This window comes from Zalophus californianus, chromosome 8 (assembly GCF_009762305.2).
Source record: "Zalophus californianus isolate mZalCal1 chromosome 8, mZalCal1.pri.v2, whole genome shotgun sequence".
NCBI lineage: Eukaryota > Metazoa > Chordata > Mammalia > Carnivora > Otariidae > Zalophus > Zalophus californianus.
In genome coordinates, this window is record NC_045602.1 from 70,344,184 (window position 1) to 70,366,621 (window position 22,438).

Consider the following 22,438-nt stretch of genomic DNA (forward strand, 5'->3'; position numbering starts at 1 on the left):
TAAGTATGGAAGCTATCAGAACACAGGGGGAGACTGATGTGGTGTTGATGAGGAGGCTAGATGGTGTCTGGGACAAGGGGAAAGGTAGACAAGAACTGGAAAAAAAATGTAAAACAGAGGGACAAATGTCTGAAGTATTGGCAAAGCTGAGTCATCAGTTCTTGGCAATAATTTAAATGAAAGCTCTGAGATACAGAATGCAGTTTAAAAATGATTTTTGAAATTTCAGTTTGGGTAGCAGGGAGGTCTAGAAGTAGTTTCCCAGTGCAGGGGAGAGATGATGGCTTGATTTTAGGCTGAGCTTAGAAATCCAGGGTAAGCCTAAAGGTACAGGTTTACAGATGTCTACTACAGAAGTAAAGCCAGGTCATTTTAGGACTAGACCTTATATGTCAAGGAAGACTAAGGTATAGAAAAGTTAAGGAATAACGAATAATCAAACTGGTGACCACTGAGTGTTCCTCAGCAAAGAGTTTCTAAAACTAACTTTTTTTTTTTAAGAGACCTATAAAAGACACAGATCTTGTATCTTGCAGCAAAACATCTACTTGAATTGCCAACTTTGACTTTAGTATTGAACGTTTGGTTTCCTCTGATCTTACATGTGGTCTTGGATGGTGCTTGTTGTTCAATCCCATGTGTGGTTTGTTTTAAGTTTCCATTTGTCTACTCTTAAGCCTAAATGTGTTACAGAAATATTAATGACTCCCCATGCTTTTGCCTTCAGTAATTTAAAATAATTTGTTTAAGTAGTCAGAGGAAATAGTGACTTCAGCTTTCTCCCCAGGAAAAAAAAAAAAAAAACATAAATAAATGAGAGTTTGTTCCCTGGGGATTAAAGATGAGTTTTCTTCTAACAGGGCATGCCTATTATAAAAACAGATCTACATTTAATTTGTCTCCCAAAGAAAAGCCTGTATTAAGGTATATGGTCAGTATGTGACCTGCGGATGTTCATTTGTAGATGTGCAACAAAAGATTAAAATTAAAGATGATGATTCAAATTTGGGGGCAGAGTTCATCTGTTCCCTGGGGGAAGGGAAGTCACTTTTCCTGCAGAATAACTCTCAGAAATTAGCCTGCTCTGGGGCACCTGTGTGGCTCATCCGTTAAGCATCTGCCTTTGGCTCAGGTCATGGTCCCAGAGTCCTGGGATTGAGTCTCACATCGGGCTCCATGCTCAGCAGGGAGCCTGCTTCTCCTTCTGCCTCCCACTCTCCTTGCTTGTGTGTTCTCTCTCTCTCTCTCACTGTCAAATAAATAAATTAAATCTTTATTTAAAAAAAAAAAAAGAAAAAAAATTAGCCTGGTCTGATTGCACTTTTTCTACCAGCCAGTCACAACAAGAATTGAAAGGAGAGTTAGGCTTGTGTCCCAATTTGCTGTCCAAGGTCCAATCCTGCCAAAGCAGAGCCTCCAGAATTGTACTTTCTCCAGTCCAACCAGCAAGAAAGAAAGGCAGCGCGTATTCAGCTTTTTTTTTCCCCAAATGCCACTTATAAGAGATTGAGAGAGCCTTCTTAAGTTTCCCTAGAGTTTTAGCCATCCAAATCTACAAAGCACTTGTTCTTTTTAATGTATGCTCTTTTTAATTAGGAAAGTGAGATGTTTAAGAAGCACCCCCAAAAAAATTCATATGAATAAACAGGAAAGCTGAGTCAAAGAACTAATTATACCTTGATACTTGCATTCTGCTGCTAGTAGGCAGAGCTTGGAGTCCTTGCTCTAATTGCCGTATGCTCCCTGTTTTAACAAAAGAGAAAAAGTCTTACACCACTTCATTTACCTGCTTTTGGTTGATGGCTATCAAGCCACACCTTCCAGTCCCAGCATCTCTTCCCAAAGACCCTGGTTCATATCATCTGATCCCTCCTACTCAGATTCCACATGTTTAGTGTTAAATACTGTTCCCTCGCTTCTGTCCAAATTATCACTGCTTCAAATTCTGTTGTCTCCTAGACTTATATTTTTGGATTTCTCATTGTCTTTTTTTTTTTTTAAAACCAATAGTCATAAATTCTGTTGTGTTATTCAATAGACTTTGACTTAACTGATCCAACATTATTTATCATTGCCTTCCAGCCAAGTCTGGCCTTTTATACTTTCTTGAATGCTGTATTTATTTTATCTGTTGTCTTCTCCAGGGCTGGCACTACATTTATGCTATTACAGAGTAATATATCCTATACTTTCTTCTGGTCTAAACTCTTCCATCATGCTCCACGTTATAATCAAAGTTCACACAAGCCTTTTATTTTTCTGATTTTATAAGGCACATTTAGCTGGAATCTTTTGACCTGGCCCTTGGGCTTTATAGAATTCTTGTGTTTCCTAATCTGTTTACATCAGATTAGAAGATATTTATCAAATCATTGTCCTTTTGTTGTTACCAGGTTCAGTGCAGCTGGGTTTGTAACAGAAAACGTCCAAGGAGCCTCTTGAGCTTCTTACAGCATAGAGCAAGTCATACGTCAAGTATACACGTGACTGTAAACTAAAGTCAAATAAGATGTAAATTTGACATCTTGTCGTTCCACTTATACTAGAAACAAGGAGACAGCCTAGACTTCTCATTCTTCTGTATCTCTCACTACTTTCAACCTAGAATGAGCTACACTATAGATGTACAATCCTCACCAGACATATCAACACAGTCACACCAGTAACCCCGTGTGCTGAGTGCATGCTCTCTACCCGGCACTTGCATACCTTCTCTGTAATCCCCACAGCCTTGCGAGGTAGGCGTTTCACATATGAAGAATCTGACTCTGAAAGAAGTTACATAACTTAATGTGCCTGCGCTAAGACAACCAGTAAGTGGCAGGGCCGACGTTTATAGCCACTTATAAGTGAAAAGCCTGTGCACGATTCCCTCCTCATTACTACGCAACGCTGGAGTGTGGATACCTGTGTTATCACCTCAGATCCTTCTACAGATAACAGTCTTGAGAGTGTTGCACTAGTCTAAAGATAAGGGTATTCTGAGATTTCTTAAAAAAAAAAAAAAAAAACTTTCCAAAGGCTTGAGGTTATCTGGGTTTATGCATGTTCTCAGCATCTCCTGCTAAAAATGCCCCAATTCCATCATTGCCTCATCAATTCATGCAGGGTCTACTTAAAGGATAGGAATAAAAATCAGCCCTTCATCAGCTTGGAGAAGGGGTAACAGACTGGCTTCAAGTCTGTAGGAACCTGTCTCTTATTAGATGTCCATCCTGGCTTTTGTTCACACATAAGGTCATTAGATAGTATATCCTCCTTTCCATGTACAGGATTTTGCCTGCAAGATCCCATTAGTGCTAATGGGTCATTTTAACTTGCATCACCTCCAGGATCAAAAAGAGAAGCTGCGTCTTTGATGAAGGGCTAATGCTACATGGGGCTCAGGCCACTTAAGGGTTTCCTTTGCTCTCTTCATAGGCCAACCCACCAGGGGACTTTAGACCACCATCTACTATACGAAGAGTTTATAAAGACAGTATTAAGTGGTGGTGCTAAGTGCAGCCTCAGTAATGAAAATGAGAATGCATTCCCTACTTATAAATCACACTCTCATCCACCTTAGTGTAGGATTGAGGCTTGTATCCTGCACTACTTGAATCAATATTTTCTGCTCTTTAATAACACAAGGGAAAGATTACTACTTCTTTTCAGTAATCTCTGAAAAGTTGTTCGGGCGCATATGTTTGCCAAGAGGGAAAAAACAGGATCGTTGCAGGAAGCAGGGAAAGGAAGGAAAGAAGCTTTTTAGAATTAGCTCTCACCGCGTGTTGCCTTAGCATTCTTCCTTTCTTGATTCCTTTCTACTGTGACCTCAGTCCATCAGGTGGCTGACAATGTGTATTGAGTGCCCATTGTGCTTGTCCCCCAGTATGAGGCACTGGGGGAGAATGTGAAACAAAGAGAGACACAGTCTGTCTCTTCCAGGAGGTTACAACTGGAAAGAGGAAGGATGGTTAGCAAACATGTAGTGTCCCATACATAACTTTCAGTATGAGTTCTACCTCCAAAAAGCCCGAAGCAGTGCCGAGAATTCTTCACTTAACTCCCCTCTGTTCTCTAACACAACATCCATTAGGCCTGGAGGAGAGCTGAAATTTTCTAACAAATTCAGTTCAACAAATGAATGGAGGGAGCCTCTCCTTGCATTGATGTGTGATGTGTAACAGTGTAAATCTCTGCCCAGAATCTCAGATGTGCAAGAAAGGTAACTCTCTATTTTTCTATAACTCATCTTGGTTTCCAGTTTGAGTTCTGATTCTTTGAGTTAGTGAAAATGTAATCTCAGGCAATTTTAGCTTCCTTATTTCCCTGAGATTGTGTCTAAATTATTTGGGGGGGGGGCGACTTCACTGTACCAATCTTTGGGGAGATTACACAGGAGCTGGTCTCTAGTATTCTATATTCATAACTTAAGTGCCCACTAAATTGCCAGCATCATCATTCTCGTGTGCATGACCCATTAAGGTCATTCTTTTTCTGTTTATTTCTGTGAAACTCTGGGAATTGTGGTGCTCCCATACCACAGCTGGAAAATGGGAAGTTCTGTGAGGCTAAGTTCCTAGCATGTCTAAATCTACCAGGCACTCATGTTTTCCCAAGGATTTCACTGTTGCCTCTGGGTTCTCTTGAGGAAGTGCACACTAATCAATGTCATTCTCTAAACTTACCTAAAGTTTTGACCTCCACCGGGGCTCAGCCCTCAAATTAGAGCACGGTGTCTGCTTTTTGGTATTCATCGATGACGATGCTCACGTTTCTTTTCTTCCAGTTTTCTCTCCTGTTTGCCTCATGAGGGGCAGGAAAGATTTATTCTTCTCATGTAGTTGCCCGTATATTCTCTCTCTTTCATTTCTTTAAGAGTCTTGGCTTTTAAGACTTAAATGCAGAAAGGTAATTTGGTATCTTTGGTTTTTGATTCTTATCCTTTCTCTGAGATAATGAAAACACAATGACTTTAAATTTAAATGAGGGGAAAAGACCATGGAGAAAAAGGAAATAGGGTGAAAAAAACAAGATATTTCAAAAATAGTATCCCATCTCAGATGTAAACCATCCTATTCTTTAATATTAAGAATATAGTTAGTAGTCAAAGATGTTTTATTTAAGAGGGGAAGTAAACACATTCAGTCCCTTCCATACAAATTATGCAGGATCAGTGGCATCCTAGTGTAATATCTAGAGCTTTAGTTAATAGGTCAGGGACCTAAGTTCTCGGTTTCTAGGGCTAAATGACTTTAAGCAACTCACTTTACTCAGTACAATTCAGGACTGTTGTATCTGTGGTTTGATTTCAGCCTACTTAAAATCTACTAGGTTAGCTTATCACTGTTTCACGGATGCTGGCAGAAGACAGAAGCTTTCTGGGTCAGAGACCAAGAACTTTATTACTCATGATTCAACAAACAGGATGAGCATTCACTTGGGTATCAGTTCTCCTTTATCCCAAGTCCCATGAAGACAACACAGAGGGACCCAGAGAAACATTAGGAATGTAGGAGTTTTGTGTTACATTGGGGAAAAGGTATCAGGTGGTATGAAAGTTAGGATGGTTGAAATGAGAGAGAAAATTCAACTGACAATGAAAGGTCAGAAAAGTAGATAGCTCAATAGAGTATGTTAGCAGAGCTTTTAAACAGGAACATATATTATGGAATGTGGGGGTCACCCTCTATATATTCTGCATTGATTGTTTACAAAAGTCAGTGAATTACATCTACTCAGTGCCATACAGATATGGCAAATAATCTTTGATAGGAAATGAAACAAAATCAAACATGGATTGCAATATTTCTTTTAAGTAGTGGTCCATGAAGTTGGGAAATCTCACACCTAGAGACATGAAATGACAAAGCAGAGCAAAGTGTTCCATTAGAAACTGCAATAAAATCAGAAAAAATAAATAATAACTTGTTAACAGATCCCAGAGCAGCATAAAGAATTCAGTGGCATAAAACAAAATCTGAAAAAGGATGTACTATTCAGATATGTGCAGACTATTATGGGAGTCAGTTAGTGGAATACGATAAGTACAAGTAAGGATAATGGTCTTAAGCCTAATATAAAAGATAATTGTGGGACCTAGAGAGAATTTGTTGAGCTTCTGATGAACTGAAAGACCCAGAGTTCTCTAAGCAGAAGGTTGACTGAGTATCTACTTCCTATTTTACTGTAGTGGATACTTCCTATATTTATTTTATCTCATTTAATTCTCATGAAAACCTATAGAACAGATTTTATCATTCGTATTTTAGAAATGAGATTTCTAATGATCAAAGAAACTGAAAAAAAAAAAAAAAAGTTAAAAGCCGTAGAGTTGGTAAATAACCAGGCTTGGATTTCAGTGCAAGGATATGCAACTCCATGGCCCATATTCCTTTCACTTGGCTACCCTGTATTGAGCTTATTCAATTCTCTGTGGAAATAGCTTCTAGAAATGTCTTTGAGTGCTGATATATTACCCAAACACTTCTGTGTTTTACACTTATAGGAAGATATCTAATTATAAGTTGACTTTTTAAAATTAATTTAATGAAATATAAACCAAACTGTTTTTTTTTTTCCTGACCTATTATATGTTTAAAGGAATGACAAGTTACTTTTGTGACCAAAACTTTGATCTTCCCACAGGTGACTTGTATATAGGAGGAGTGGCTAAAGAAACATACAAATCTTTGCCGAAACTTGTCCATGCCAAGGAGGGCTTTCAAGGCTGCTTGGCATCAGTTGATTTAAATGGACGACTTCCAGACCTCATCTCAGATGCTCTTTTCTGCAATGGACAGATTGAGAGAGGATGTGAAGGTACTAGATCTTTGTTAATCAAACTTTAAGTAATTCTAATTCCACCCATAAATAAGAACAAATCTCTCCAGTCAGCAAAATTTATTTCTGCCTACTGTTCAAGCCCCAACATAGGGCTTAGAAATCCTTATTTGTGTTTTTCACTTTTCATCCCATAAATCCTAAATTTTCTGGACTGTTTGCAAACCTACAATAAGGCCTTATGTAAGATGGGGGCTCTGTGTATGGATTTTGTTATTTTCTGCTCCTTTGTATTCTATAGTCTGCCTAATTAGTGTATTAATCAGTTCTGCAATGCCTGCTTTATAACATTAAATAGATAACCCTCTCTGGACTTAAAAAGTAGATTTGCTCCAGTAAGTGTCAATCAATTTGATACTGTTTGTTTCACATCTACATTCAGCAAGATATAACAGGACAATAAAGTAAAGTTACGCATTGTCACATCACTATTTGGTTTTTATCTACCTAGCACAAGTTTCTTCTGTATATCATCAGTTTGTTTTAGCAAAAATTGGTTTCTTCTATTACCCAAGACTAATATTCCTTATTTGAGAAATGTGCTCAAGTATCTTTCTGTTCTTTTGTGCTCTCTATCAGACTAAGATCTGTAGGAGTACTTTTTGATTGCTACTTTCATTTTAGATAATTTTCATTTCAACACCTCAGATTATTTGAGCCAATTCTCCCTCCAGAAATGTAATTTAATCACATTATCCTGAAGTTGGGGGCTCTGAATGTGTTGCTGCTTCTCCTTTAATGTTGAAAACAGTTTGGGCTATTTTGAAAATTTTAGATTCATAAGGAAATTTCATATGGGAGAGGCAAAGAAAGACATGTGCATTCCTATCCCCCAGGAGATTATGAATCATCTCTTCTTGGCCAAAATAATGCCATTAGATTTAGCAATTACCTAAGTATGTGGAGGGTTTTTTTATTTGAAAATACATTTTTTTCTCTTGGTGATATATATTCCTCTGAAAAGTCGGGTGAAATTCAAACTGTGTTTTAATCCTGCCAGAAGATAATGCTATTTAATAGAAGCCTCTGTTGAATTTTTTTAATGTTATTGCTATATTTATTTTCTTTATTTCAATTTTGGTATAACACTTGTAAAACAAAGAGAAACTGTTTTCTCCGTTTACCAAAGGAAACAAGATCATTAAGTGAATAATCCCTTCTACTGCGTGGATATAAGAATGTGGTTCATAACTTGGATTTTTGGAGGTGATCTAACCAGTGAGAATATGTACATTAAAAAAAGGGAAAAAAATACTACAAACTCCTGACAGTTTTTTTTTTTTTTTCCAAAAATAGGCCTTTCTACAAGTTGCTTGGTAAATGACTTCTCACCTACAAGGAGATGTTAGGAGCAGACAGACATGTTCACAGCTAAACACCCACAAGATGGAAAACCAAACGCACACACATGACCCCCCACCACGGGCACATAGGTGATGTGTGTGGGTGGGTAGAAGGGAAAACTAACGAGGGGAAGCTGTACTAAGAAAAGAATATTTGCAGAAATGATACTTGGTTTTATTTTCTAACATAATTTATTAAGCATCTTGGTTAAGATGATTATACATCCTCTTGGGTAACAAACTACTATTTGAACATTTGAAATCGTTCAGTAGGTTATGACCTTGGTTCCTTCCTTACCTTATCTAAGATGTTTTAATATCTGAGCTTTAATAATTCTTAGCTCTTTTTAACCCCCTTTTTTTTATTCTTAGAATGTTACCATGTCCCTGCCTTTCTGCATTGACACTTCCCTGATTTTTCCATTCCAACATCAAGATTAACAACTTTTAATTTATGATTATTTCTATCCTCTACAATTCCTAAGAATAATCTCAGTTATACCTGTCATAGGTGTAATTGATGAGGTACATATGTTTTTAGGATTAATGATCAAATTCTAGACGATTGATCAATTCTCTCTCTAAAGATAGTTGTCTCATGGAGTTTTAAATCCAAATCACATTGGAATCACCTTTTATATTACTAGAAATACTATAAATGTGACAAAAACCAAATGATATCTTTCAAGATTTTCCCTCATTCCTATCCAACAAGACCCATGAATCTCCAAGCCCCTTTCATGTAAAAAGTTTGTGGTCTTTCCTAATAACCACTCGCTGCCTTCCATTTTTAACTAATTTGCATTGGCTAATAGCTGCTTATAACACACTAGCGAGGGGAGGAAGCTTGCCTTGTCCAAGTCCCTTCAGATGAATGTTTCTACAAACTTGAACCAGTATCAGAATCCCCTGGAGGATTGTCAAAACCCAAATTACAGAACACTACCCCCAGGGTGGCTACTTCAGCAGGACCCTAAAATTTATGTTTTTAACATGTTCTTACAATGATGCTGTTACTATTTTTTCAAGGGCCACATTTTGAAAATCACTGATAGGGTAGCATTTTCCTGCTTGAGTAAGAGAAAATAGAGACTGGTAATCCACCAGTAATCAGGCTTAGTTAAGCTCAATACCGAGTCAAGATAACTTTCGTACATAAATTCAAGGGGAAAAATTAATTCAGACACTCTTTGCATAGTCTCCTACTATTCAGCCCCAGAACTATTATAATAAGTTACAGAAATACTTAATTATTAAAGCTACCATTGATTTAGCACTGGTGACAATAAGTTTACATATGCTTTTTCATTGAATCCTCAAAACTCTGTAAATTAGGTAGTGCTGACTTTTTTTAGATGAGTAAATTGAGCCTCAGAGATGTAAGGTGACCTTCCTAAGGTCACACAGCTCGTACATGGATGATGGAAGCTTTGAACCCAAGTTTACCATACTTGAAAGTCCAGGCATCAAAACACTTTCCTCTCTTGCTTCTTTGGTTTCCAGAGATTTTAGTTTTACCTTCACTTCTTTTCTTTTTCAGACATATCCATATACTTAACCACTTAATACAAATGTCCTTGTGGTTTGTTCCCAATTTTATTCAGTGATAAAATAAAAGAACATTACATAACTAAAGGGAAAATAAATTCAGGGCTTTGTCTTGCGCAAATGCCTGTCAATGTTTAAATGTTGTTCTTAGAAGGTGAGTATTTTGAAAAATGTGTCTCGTCAGGCATTGGCATACATTCTCTTGTAATACATGAATATAAAAAGACTGTTGTGATAATGAAAAAATAATAATAATAAAGCATGTCTTTATGCTCACATAAAGGTTTGGCAGGTACTCTGAGTTGCTGCTCTAGCATATGGGCACGTTCATCTTCAGGATTGTAGTTCTACCATTTTTAGAATTTAGTATATGTTGCAATTGTGTCTCTGATAATTTTTATAGAAATAAAAGTAAAAACGATAATCTGGCTCTTCATCTGTTCCTGTTCCTGCTCTTACCTTCTGGGCAAGTAAGGGAGCAGCCTCGGATTGATAACCAGCCCCCGACCCACACGGGGCGTGCACCATTCCCTGCTCCTCTGCTTGTCCCAGGAGAGAATGTGCAAAGGAGTATTGCTTTAAGAGTTGTTTGTTGTTTTGTTTTGTTTTTCTCCAAACAATAATTATTTTCAGTCTCTAATGTCATGGGATAAAGATCATTAGACCACTTACCTCTCACAGATCGGAGGAACCGCCAAAACTAAGCAGCTTAGTGGTTCTTAGTTCTTTGGTGAGATAGGTGAGAAAAACGGTGACCTCCATTCAGGGCTTCAAGGCCTGGGAAATTATTATTAATAATAACAACCATTATTATCATTGCCATTAGTATACCTATTATTGCTGTTATTACATAATTAGTTCTTACAATGTTATGGTTTCTTAATTTGTGAAAACTCACATAGGTTAGGCTAAATTCAATAACTTTCTATGAGGAATACCTTTACTGAGAAAATTGTAATAGAAATACTGTTGTAGCGAGCATGTTTAAAAAGACATTTTACGAAAATGTCAATTTACACAAAGGCTAATTACAGGTAGTTCTCATTTATTCACTAAAGCAGTTACCTCACAGGCTCTCAGTGTTAATAGAATCTAATTGGGCCAGTATCATTTTTATATTTCTGTAAAACCTATAAAGTTGTGTTGACTAGGAAATATCTTCAGTGTTCTACTCTAAAACTATTTAGATGGAGGGCTTTCCCTTTTAAACCTTCCCTAAGATAGTCCTTATTAGTGAAGTTCTATTGTAATAAATATTCACAGGGCAGTTTAGAAGAGTTGAAGGGAATTTTGAAGGTGGGGAAGATGCTGACAAAACTCTGAAACTCTTAAGTGGTATAGGCCCAGCCTGGTAAGAACAAAGATAAACATTCCACACTGAAAGTTTGTAGAGGGATTTTTTTTTTTTTAAGTGGAATGGTATTGCAGTCTGCTTCTTCCATCCCTTACTTGTCTCATCTGCCCTGAATGATATATATAGTACATTTTGATAGTTTGGTGTCACTCTCAAGTCCAGCTGTTGGCAGTGAATGGCTGGCATCACAGTTTCAAGCCTTAATTGCAATAGCAAGATAAAAAGATGTAGAGGGAAAGAGAAATGGAAAGGGATCATTGGTCTGCTAATGACCATGGTCTACACTGTATGTGCACATGACAAATGGTGTCACATGCTCCAAATAAGCAATGTGATCACTTTGGTAATGCATTCATATGTATCCAAGAGAGGAAAAAATACAAAAGCTCTTTTGATTTCTTCCATTACAAGTCATCAGCTCAATTAATCATTATGTACACACACACACACACACACACACACACATATAGTAAAATTCTAGTAAATTACCGCTTTCTCATTTTTGGCTTCTCTTAAGATTTATGGCTGTTAGTATTAATTTGTTTGCTCTACATAGCATTTTTTTCTCCCCCTTTACAACAGCATGCTTTTTGAATCTGAACGTTCTTCTGTTTGCCCCATTTTGGTATTGCTTACTAACATTTAATATATTTTGCTTTTTTTTTTTATTTTGCTGACAAAGTTGCATTGATGAAAGCTGACTTGCAAGGTAGATAGCCCTGTGTGTAAAAAACAAGACTGAAACCCCCAATACACAGTGGAAACCCCAAAATAACATTTTTTTTACATTTTTGCAGTAACTGTTGTTTGGGTTCAGATTTAATTTTTCCCCTTCTTGAACATTGTGCAAGAAACCTCATTTTATAGCATAGTTTGCATAAAGGCTTTCAGTCTTGAATATGTTTGTATAGTGATTGCCTCTAGTGCTTTGAGCATCTTTTTTTTTTTTTTTTTAGTTCTTTCTCAGTGTTCTAGTTATTCTTTAGAAATAGACTAGAATTCTTTTTACTCGTGTGTTAAATGGGGCATGTCATTTATACAGACTTTTTCATTTTATGTTTAACTGCATGAATTGTTAAAGCATGTGAATTGATACTTGCCAACATACCTATCTAAAACACCCAACAACCATAACTTTATCCATAGTTTGTGCAGGGAAACTTCTGGAAACTTCTAGGGTATTTTTGCATAACTCTTTTCAGTTACTTTGCCAATCTGTATCTCAATTTCATGAAGCTCTAATCTCCATTCTCATGGTGTCTCTGTTCATTGGTCAGAAGTTAAGGAGATCCATGCATTTTTCTAAAATCCAAATGGTGATAGAGAATTACTGATGATGGAATGAGATTACTTGCTACCATGATCATACTAGAAGCTCTGTGCTTGCTTTTACTATTTGTTGTTTACTATTATAATGTATTCTGTCCTATATTTGAAACTTCAGAAAACCTTCCTATTACAGCTTCTCTGTTGCTAATTCAGGTGTGTGAACTAGAACTTTCAACACTGGTTTGGACATGTAATTTGAGATGTTGGCAACTACTATATGTGACCTAGCTCATGTACAAAACACTTGTAGTTTTTTTTTTAAAGAACCCAAGTTTCTTTTGGGTTATTTTTGCAGGACCCAGCACAACCTGTCAAGAGGACTCCTGTTCTAATCAAGGCGTGTGCTTACAGCAATGGGATGGCTTCAGCTGTGACTGTAGCATGACTTCCTTCAGTGGGCCACTCTGCAATGACCGTAAGTGCCTCTCTGAGTAAGGACTCATGGTCATCATTGCTTCCAGTTACTGTGTGATGCCCAGAGTCTAAAACTGGGAGTCTTTGTATTATCTGTAAGTTAAAATGTCATAGTGAGAAGAAGCAGTTATTTCTACGGAAAGGGCATTTTTGAAATACTAAAGGATTAATCAAGGATGCCATTAGCTAAATCCTGTGATGATGGTGAGCCTTTGGTTTGCAACTGTTGACTGTAATTTTTTGAATTGCTAATGGTCACCTTGTTGAAAATATCTTTTTTCATTTCCTACATATGACAATCCTCCCCTGGTTTTCAAAAGAGATTTCTTATTGCTTTCTATTAAATAATATTTAATTCCAGAAGATTATATGTTGAGGGCTGTAATTTTCGTGAAAGGTGACATGTCTCATTATGCCTCTCTTTCTATATCTTTTTAAACCCATATCTGCCTTTTGCTTTAAAAAAACAATGTTTAAACTTTGTCCTTCAAGTACTTTCTCTTATATTCTAGCCGCTTGTGGATTTTTTTTTCCCTTTAGTCTCACAATATAAGCATGACTCAGAAACACAGCATTCATATTATGTCATGGAATATCTGTTAGTGCCTAATCTATATGGTAGCAGTGAGAATTTTAAGACTGAATTAACTGGTATATAAGATAAAGTCCTGTTTCTTAACTTTCAAATAGATCATGCTTTACAGCAATGCATCAGCATGGTAAAAGCATTTTCTACAAAACAACAAATTCCACTATATTAAGAACATTTTTCTGACAAAGCTTCCTGCTTGTGAAACACAGTGCATAATTTATATTATAAATGGTACAACATTTAAGGAAAAGCTCTAGGATGGAGGATCCAGTGATTGAAGTTTTGGGCTTTGGGACAAAGGCTGGGCTTGAGTATGGATTAAAAGGAAGATTAGAGTTTGTTCACTTTGACCTTTGTCTGTTTGAGACTCTATTTACTCCAGTACGTATGTGTATGGCAATGTTGAAGATGAGATCAAACTAAAATATTCTAATTGAACTGAGTTTAGGAATATGGTACAACTCACTAGCTATTTTCAGAATTTCTCTTCCAAAACATTGAATACAGGTATAACGAGCAATTATTACAAAGTAAAATATTGGAAGAGACCAGTAAAAATCACACTACCACAGATGGTGAAATATTTTGTGTCCATCCTACCAGCAACATCTTCCATAGAATTACAGCAAACTTGAAGCATGAACATGTATTCAAACCATCATACATTTGCACAAACAATAACCCCAGTTGGAGTTCTATAAATAATCTTAAATGAAGGCTCAGTAAATACTTTATGTACTTCCATGTACCTAAAGCAAAGAAAATAAAAAAACCTTATATATGCTTTTAATATATGTACATATATATCCTGAATAGTAACTTCCTGCCCCATGGAAAATAACATAAATTTATTTTCAAGGACAACCAGAAGACTGATAATTTGTTATGATTTTATTATGGTAAATTTTTAATCCTGAATATGATCCTGACAGATGTATAACTACATGTGGTAGCTGAGAGAGTTTTTATTGCATGAAAATATTTTCCATTTTGCTAAAGAAATTTCTCTGCCAAACTTTGCTTAATCTAAGTTTCCATGTTTTATAAAATAGTTGCCATTTGGTTGTGTCAGATTGTGTATTCTCATATACCAGTTGAGTTTGAAGAATATAATTTTCTGTGCGTATTTACTAGACATCTCCTAACGGAACATCAAGATCCTACCTTAAGTATCATGCTGTCTTCACATCATTTTTACAGAAAATTATTTGAATGCTGTTCTTGGGTGATAGTAGTGGTGATGATAATGATAAGGCTATTTGTTATTTTCTTGTAAATAAGGTAAATGTCATTCAATAAATGTGTCTCCTGATACGCCTCTTGCACAAATCAGCATTAAAATTACTTTGGAGGGCTCTCAGAATACATACATTTTGATTAAATCATTACCTCTTAATGGGTTTTCTGGAAGTGGGAAATGGTTTCTTGGTTTGTGCATGGAGTTTTGGTGGTAAGGATATGTAGGTATAAATCAATATTTAAAAGCAAATCTTATTTTCATATCAACTTTAATTTGTAGAAAGTGCAACAGTGACTGTTACCTTTGTTAAAAGGTAAACTGAAGCATATTAAAAATTTTAAGAGTTTATTTGAGCAAAAACTGATTCAAATCGGGTAGCATCCAATCTAGCTGATATAAAGAAGTTCCAAGGAGCTGTACGAAATGAAAGAATTATAGGCAGAAGGGGGCAGGGACAAGGAAGCTATACTATACAAAAAAAAAAGCAGGCTGGTTACTGAAAAGTTACTTTGCTTTAGGGAATGGCAGGGGTCTGTGAGGCAGGTTACTTAACTATTGCTGATCGGGAGATTCCTGATTGACTGGTTTATGGGAGAGCCAAAACTGTAATTGAATTAAGTCTTGGTTTGGAGACATGGGGCTTAGCATAAATGACTCCATTCTGGGCCTGTTGTCTTTTTCTTTCTTTCTTTCTTTCTTTCTTTTTTTTTTTTTTTTTTAATACCTTGAAGACATGCCATTGATATGGCAATAAGAATAGGATGCCGTATTTTCTTCAGTTGTTAAATTCATTAAAATAAGCTTTATTTTTCTGCATCTCCCTATTTTTCTGAGTTGCACAAAGAGAAATAATGTGATTCCTGGGATTTTCACAAACTTCTTTTCTATATAGAGGTTGAGTTTTTTTTTTTAATGAAGCCATTTAGGACAGTTCATTTCTTAATGAAATTTCCATCTGTAGCTTAGGTATTTATCCATAAATTCTGTGACAGCAGTCTTCAACTGCATAGAAAACAAAACAAACAAACAAAGGAAAATGAAATAAAGTATTTTAAAAGAGGAAAGAACACACCACATTGCAAATAAGACACATTCTCTCTGAAATAGACCTTCGGAATATCATCTCTCTGATAAATTTCCCAGAGTGGGTTAGAGTAACTAGAAAAGTTTATTTATGTTAGCCTGGAGATATAATTAACAATGAGAAGATGGGAATACTTTTTAGCTTGTAAGTATAATCTTGGGTAAATCATACTAATTAATACACTTAAAGGAATCTTTCAAAAAAGAGGCACTTATGCAAAATGATGCCAAAGGCTACTTTTAAAGAAAAGTGCTTGTGAAACCCTTTTACCCCCTAGAAAATTGCCATGTAAATGACCTACTCACTGAGAAAAGCAAGTGCTGTGTGTATGTGTGTTGGGTGGTGTAGTGTAGTGGACTCAGCTAGATTCTTCCATACCATCCCACTATATTTTAGGTCCCTAATATTATTTGGGGGTGGTGCTTATTGTAGTCATTTCCTGGTTCAGTTTCCCATTTCTTATCCCTTTCTCCTCTAATCTGTCCTAGGCCTCCTTACCGGTTTTGTGTTGTTTCTTCCTATTCTCCCTAGTTTAAATATCACCAGCTCTTCCTCGTTGTCCTAACCATAGGCAGTATTTTTCCTCCACTGACTGCTGTAGAACTTTGTTGATGCTATTTTATCAGCCGTCATTATTTAGGTTTGGTCTTATCTACCTGTAAGACTTAAGACTGTATGCTTCTCCCAGGCAATATTTTTTTTTGTCTGATAAGCCCAGTGTTTTGCCCATCATGATACATATAATTGGTAATAATAGTGACTTACTAAATCCATGCTAACTAGATGCATGAATCTTGCATAAGGGTTTCTAGTACATCTTCAGTGGTTAACAATACTCTCCAAATTCATCAGTTTGGAGTTCATGAACCTCTGTGGTCTGACCCTAGCTTTCATTTGCATCCTTATCTGTTGCAGAACCTTGTCCATATGGCATCTTAGTGCCCATTAACTTATGTAAGGCTTTCTGAACAACATTATTCTTTCCCAATTTCCTCACCACTGCTTATGCTAATCTATTCTCCCGGGGAATGCTCTCATTCCACCTGGAATGAATTCCTTTCACTATATCTGTTTGATGAAATGTAATTTCATTTTCAATCTCTACTTAACTGTTTCGTCCCATGGAAACTTCTCTAGTCCTGGGAGCTGGGCCTTAGCTTTCCCCTCTTCTGAAATCTTAGAGTAAAGGTCTTTTTAACATACCATATATTGTAGCTTTTTGTGAACTTTTTCTTGGGTATAACCACTTACTTAGTGCTTGCTATGTGCCACGCCTGTGCTAAGAGTTTACATTCACTGTATAAAAATCAACATATCACTTATTCATGCTTGCACACGCGTGTGCGCGCGCACACACACACACACACACACACACACACACCTTCATCAAACCATTGTGCTGTACAGTAATCCTTTTTCTGCTTTCACCCTGTCGTACAGAATAGAATGTAATTATATTAGCTAATTTAATGTCAGGTTGGAGAAGATGAATAAGGCTATGATCACATGGAAAATAGTGAGCATAATAACATTGTCACATTACATTACTACAGAATTGTTGTGTGCCAAATTACAGTTCCGCTTCAATGGTGTCTGTTACCATAAGGGAATAATACATCATAGTACTGTTATGTTGGTGCTAGGAGGGTATGGTTCCTGCCATTAAAAGACTATTTTCAGAATTCTAAATTTGCTAGAAGAAAATCTTTCTGATAGGAATTTATCGTATCTTTTGTGTGAGAATTAGAAATGTTCACTGAAACAAGATTTGACTGTGACTTGTTACCATGACATTTAAAAATATCTTCAGCTTTGTTTCTTACCTTTTTGTTGTTTGACAAGAGAATCCAATATCCAGTATTTGAGCATCAGTATTAGAACTACAGGAAATGAATCATAACACGTATAAAAATAACTGAATCAAAGTCACATTATTTCTGTCCCATTTAGAGTTGCCAGTAGTATTAAGCTGTGAGCTGATTTGTTGCCAGTACCATTTAGGGATGAATAAAATTTAGCAATTAGCTATGTCCACAACCAGATCCTCACTGTGAGTATGATGAATCTTATTAACCTTGAATCATTCAAGCATTTCTAAATGGCAGTCTTTAAGTTGTTTAAAGCATTTCATAGCAGTATTTACAGATAATGCCACAGAAAATTATCTGTGGGGAAACAGGTTCAGACCTATCTTAGGCTAAACCATAAAGAATTAAAATATTGTTCATACTGATCAGAAAATGCAATAAAAGAAAGCAAAGCATCATATATGATAGAGTCTTCTATTTAATATAAATTTATCTTCTTGTTGGTAATAGACATCATAAAAGTAAATACAGAATCACAGATCTGTACCTCTGAAACAAATAATGCAATATATGTTAAGAAAAAAAGAAAGAAGAAGATAGCAGGAGGGGAAGAATGAAGGGGGTGGAAATCGGAGGGGGAGACGAACCATGAGAGACGATGGACTCTGAGAAACAAACTGAGGGTTCTAGAGGGGAGGGGGGTGGGGGGATGGGTTAGCCTGGCGATGGGTATTAAAGAGGGCACGTTCCGCGTGGAGCACTGGGCGTTACGCACAAACAATGAATCATGGAACACTACATCAAAAACTCATGATGTAACGTATGGTGATTAACATAACAATAAAAAATTTAAAGAAAACAAAGTAAATACAGAAAAGAAAGACTTGGTCTTTTCATATTGCAATTAAGCAGTTAAATGACAGTTTTTAAGCTTTATCTATATAAGAAAACTCGAGGAGAAGAACCCCAAAGTGTGGTAAGCACTGCTATATTTGAATTACCCAGATTAGTGCCCTGTATTGTTCATCAGGTAAATGATCCATGACTCTGAATAGCTTTTGATTCTGTGTAAATGGTGCCAGTTTGACCCCAGAAGTCAAGAAGGAAGGCCCAGTTGAATTCTTCCCCCTGCAAATACTCTCTAATTTTTCTGGCTCACTTAATATTCTAACTGTGTAGACCTTCATTTCGCTCTTATGCTATTGCTCCTCATTGCGAGGCTTAGATAACTCTAGAGGTGGCCTTTGGTGCGTGCATTACTGGGCTAATACCGTCTTATCCCACCAGAGTCCAACTAGACTCAGGCTCCGTTACGAGAAGATTGTGCCAGTCACCTTGGTTAACTATCCTCAAGGGATTACAACGCTTTCAGTTCTCACGAGATGATACTTCAAAGAGTTCTATGACCCTAGTCTGTGTGTGAATGATTATTCTTTCTCTGTGAGTATGTCGTGCTCAGGTTTCTCACTTTGCTTTCCAGCTTTGGCATCACAGCTGGTGCAGGGGCCAGCTTAGGGTGGGCAGACTGTCTGAATCTAAGATATGAATTTTTGAAACTTGAGGCCTTTAGATTTACTTTTACTTTTTAAAAAGGGCTTTTTACCTCACCAGAACTGAGGCACGGAAAGCCCTTGTGAACAAAATGAAGATTAATCACGGTGAATTCTCAGAATCCTGTTTAATACTAAATAAGTATCAATGGTAAATAATTTAGTATCCGTTTATTAATCAAGAAGGTGTGTGAAGAAAGTAAATGTTGAATAATTCTCCAACTTTATAGAATCAGATTATCATTGGCATGTTTTTATTTATTTTATTCTTTCTCTAAATTTTTATTTAAATTCTAGTTAGTTAACATGTAGTGTAATATTGGTTTAAGGAGTAGAATTAGTGACTCATCACTTACATACAACACCCAGTGCTCATCACAACAGGTGCCCTCCTTAATCCCCATCACCCATTTAACTCATGCCCCCCACCTCCCCTCCAGTAGTCCTTAGTTTGTTCTCCATAGTTAAGAGTCTGTTTCTTGGTTTGCTCCCTTTCCCCCCACCATATTCCTTTTTTTTTTTTTTCTTAAAATCCACATATGAGTGAAATCAAATGGTATTTGTCTTTCTCTGACTGGCTTATTTCACTTAACATTATACTCTCTAGCTCCATCCACATTGTTGCAAATGGCAAGATACCATTCTTTTTTATGGCTAAGTAATATTCCATCATATATAATCATATATATGAATGAATCATATGAATATATGATGGACATTTGGGCTCTTTCCATAATTTGGCTGTTTTGATAATGCTGCTATGAACTTCAGGGTGCATGTGTCCCTTTGAATTAGTATTTTTGTGTCCTTTGGATAAATGCCCAGTAGTACAGTTGCTGGATTGTAGAGTAGTTCTATTTTTAACTTTTTGAGGAACCTCCATATTGTTTTTCAGAGTGGTTGCCCCAGTTTGCAGTCCCACCAACAGTGGGAGAGGGTTCCCCTTTCTCCACAACCTCTCCAACATTTGTTGTTTCTTGCCTTGTCAATTTTTGCCATTCTGACAGGTGTGAGGTGATATCTCACTGTAGTTTTGATTTGTATTTCCCTGATGATGAGTGATGTTGAGCATCTTTTCATGTGTTTTTAGGTCATCTGTATGTCTTCTTTGGAAAAGTGTCTATTCATGTCTTCTGCCCATTTTTTAACTGGATTATTATTTTTTTTTTTTTTTTAGGGATTGAGTTTGATAAGTTCTTTATAGATTTTGGATACTAACCTTTTATCAGACATGTCATTTGCAAATAACTTCTCCCATTCTGTAGGTTGCCTTGTAGTTTTGCTGATTGTTTCCTTCGCTGCACAGAAGCTTTTTATCTTGATGAAGGCCCAGTAGTTTACTTTTGCTTTAGTTTCCTTTGCCTCAGGAGACATATTTAGTAAGAAGTTGCTATGGCCTATGTCAAAGATGTTCCTGCCTATGTTCTCCTCTAGGATTTTGATGGTTTCCTGTCTCATATTTAGGCCTTTCATCCATTTTGAATTTGTTTTTGTGTATGATGTAAGAAACTGGTCCAGTTCTTTCTTTTGCATGTGGCTTTCCAGTTTTCCCACCACCATTTGTTGAAGAGACTGTCATGTGTTATGTTTTTAAAGAAGGTGTATAAGATCAAAAGTAGTTTAGACTTTGTGAAATACTTTATTTTAAAAGAATACAATTATGATTGAATTTGGAAGGAAGTGGTTAGATCGGGCAAGTTATTTATATACTCTGTCACTGTGGGTATCCCTAGCTAGTGCATAATAAGAAGGACTACAAAATATTTTAATGTACATCACACCAACATATTTTAATGCTAATGACATAATTAACAGGTATTATATGTATACAGTTTACATTTTATAAACTTTACGTTTCAGACTTCAAAAAATCTTATTTTCAATTTACAAATGAGGATATTGAGGTATGGTTTGCGCAGACTAAAATGGCTAATGATTTGCACAGACAGATATGAATGTAGGTCTGTCTAACTCGAAGCTCATATTCTTACTTGCACCCATAATTCCTTTCAAAGAGGGATAGATTCAGTGTAGATGGTGTTGAAATTTCCCAGATAGAAAATTCCTATAGAAGTTAGTAATGACTGACAGCCCTGCAGATTTTTTTTTTCCATCTTCATCTCACTCTTGATTTTTATATTTAAATATTAAGCATTATGTTGCAGGAAATATGCCCCTCCCCTCAACTGCTCAGTTGCCACTTCTAAAGATGAGTTAAAAATTGTACCTGTCTAAGTCACGTACTGTCATTAACTTCCAGGTCTGTTATAGAACGGTACTGATTGTGAAAGAAAGTTGGGGATTTTCTCTGATTTTTCTTTGAAAGCTTGAGTTGATAATTGAAATGATAATTTAATCGTTGATAGCGAAATCAGGTGAAATATTTCCATAGATTCTCCTGCTTGAATCGGATTCACAGTGTATGTTGTGGGGAACAAGCAGGTAAGATTCAGAATTGTGCTGACCAGTGAATGCACACTGAGTGTTTTGTTGTGTTGATTATATCTCAGTTTCCTCTTTATATAGCTGTTGAGGAAAAAAGAAGAACAACAAAAAAATGAAGTCAGAGATTAGCAGTCCAGTCTTTGAAAGTTTTTAGAGGACACATGGGGGAGAATTTGCATGAAGCCCACACCATCAAAAGTCACTGGGGGATTAATAGTACAGACCAAGGGCCCCTTGTATTTGTCGAGAAGGGAAAGAAAGCCCAAGGAAAATGTGTAGTGTCCAGAAAAAGGTCGTGATAAAAATAACATTGTGCTTGCATTTCGGAGTAATTCTAGTCATAAAGAAAAAAATATTACTGTGAAGAAAATGCGCCTTTACCAGTGATCCTTTTTCCTTCCCCAAACAAAGCATTCTGTGTCTTTAATGAGATTTACTATAGCAATTAAAAAGTGTAGGATTCTTTTATGGGGAGGAATTATGGTCTCCTCTGCAGCTCAGTGCTGTTATACATTGTTACTTCTCTGGTAGCATTCTTCAGGAGCATAAAGTACAAGGATGATCTGTTAGCTCTGGGTATTATGGAGTGTATGATTTTAATGACCCTAATGATCTAAATTCACATCTCTCAGAAAATGGCCTGTAGAGCCTGAGGCTTAATCTCCCCAGGATTTGGTGAGATAGGAAGGTACAAAGGCGTTTCTTAACTTGAAATGATTTTAGAATGAAACAAGTTTCATAAAAGGATGAGCTGATACAGAAGGATGTTAAAAAAAAAAAATGGGTCGCGAGCAAGGAGGAGGCTGCTTTTGACGGGGACAGAGGAAACTGTGTTCGCGTAGGTGTGAACACTTCTTATAAATATATAACATATGACCCTTTAGGGAGAGAAACAGATGGAATATG

General features: G+C 36.5%; 1 protein-coding gene across 1 annotated transcript in view; it reads left to right on the forward strand.

Moving 5' to 3' along the window:
• Positions 1–22,438, forward strand: part of NRXN1 (neurexin 1) — a 1,127,542-nt gene that overhangs the window by 571,274 nt on the left and 533,830 nt on the right. The window contains 2 exon segments of the mRNA XM_027622286.2: positions 6,631–6,804; positions 12,695–12,814. Coding sequence (XP_027478087.2) covers positions 6,631–6,804; positions 12,695–12,814 — 294 coding nt within the window.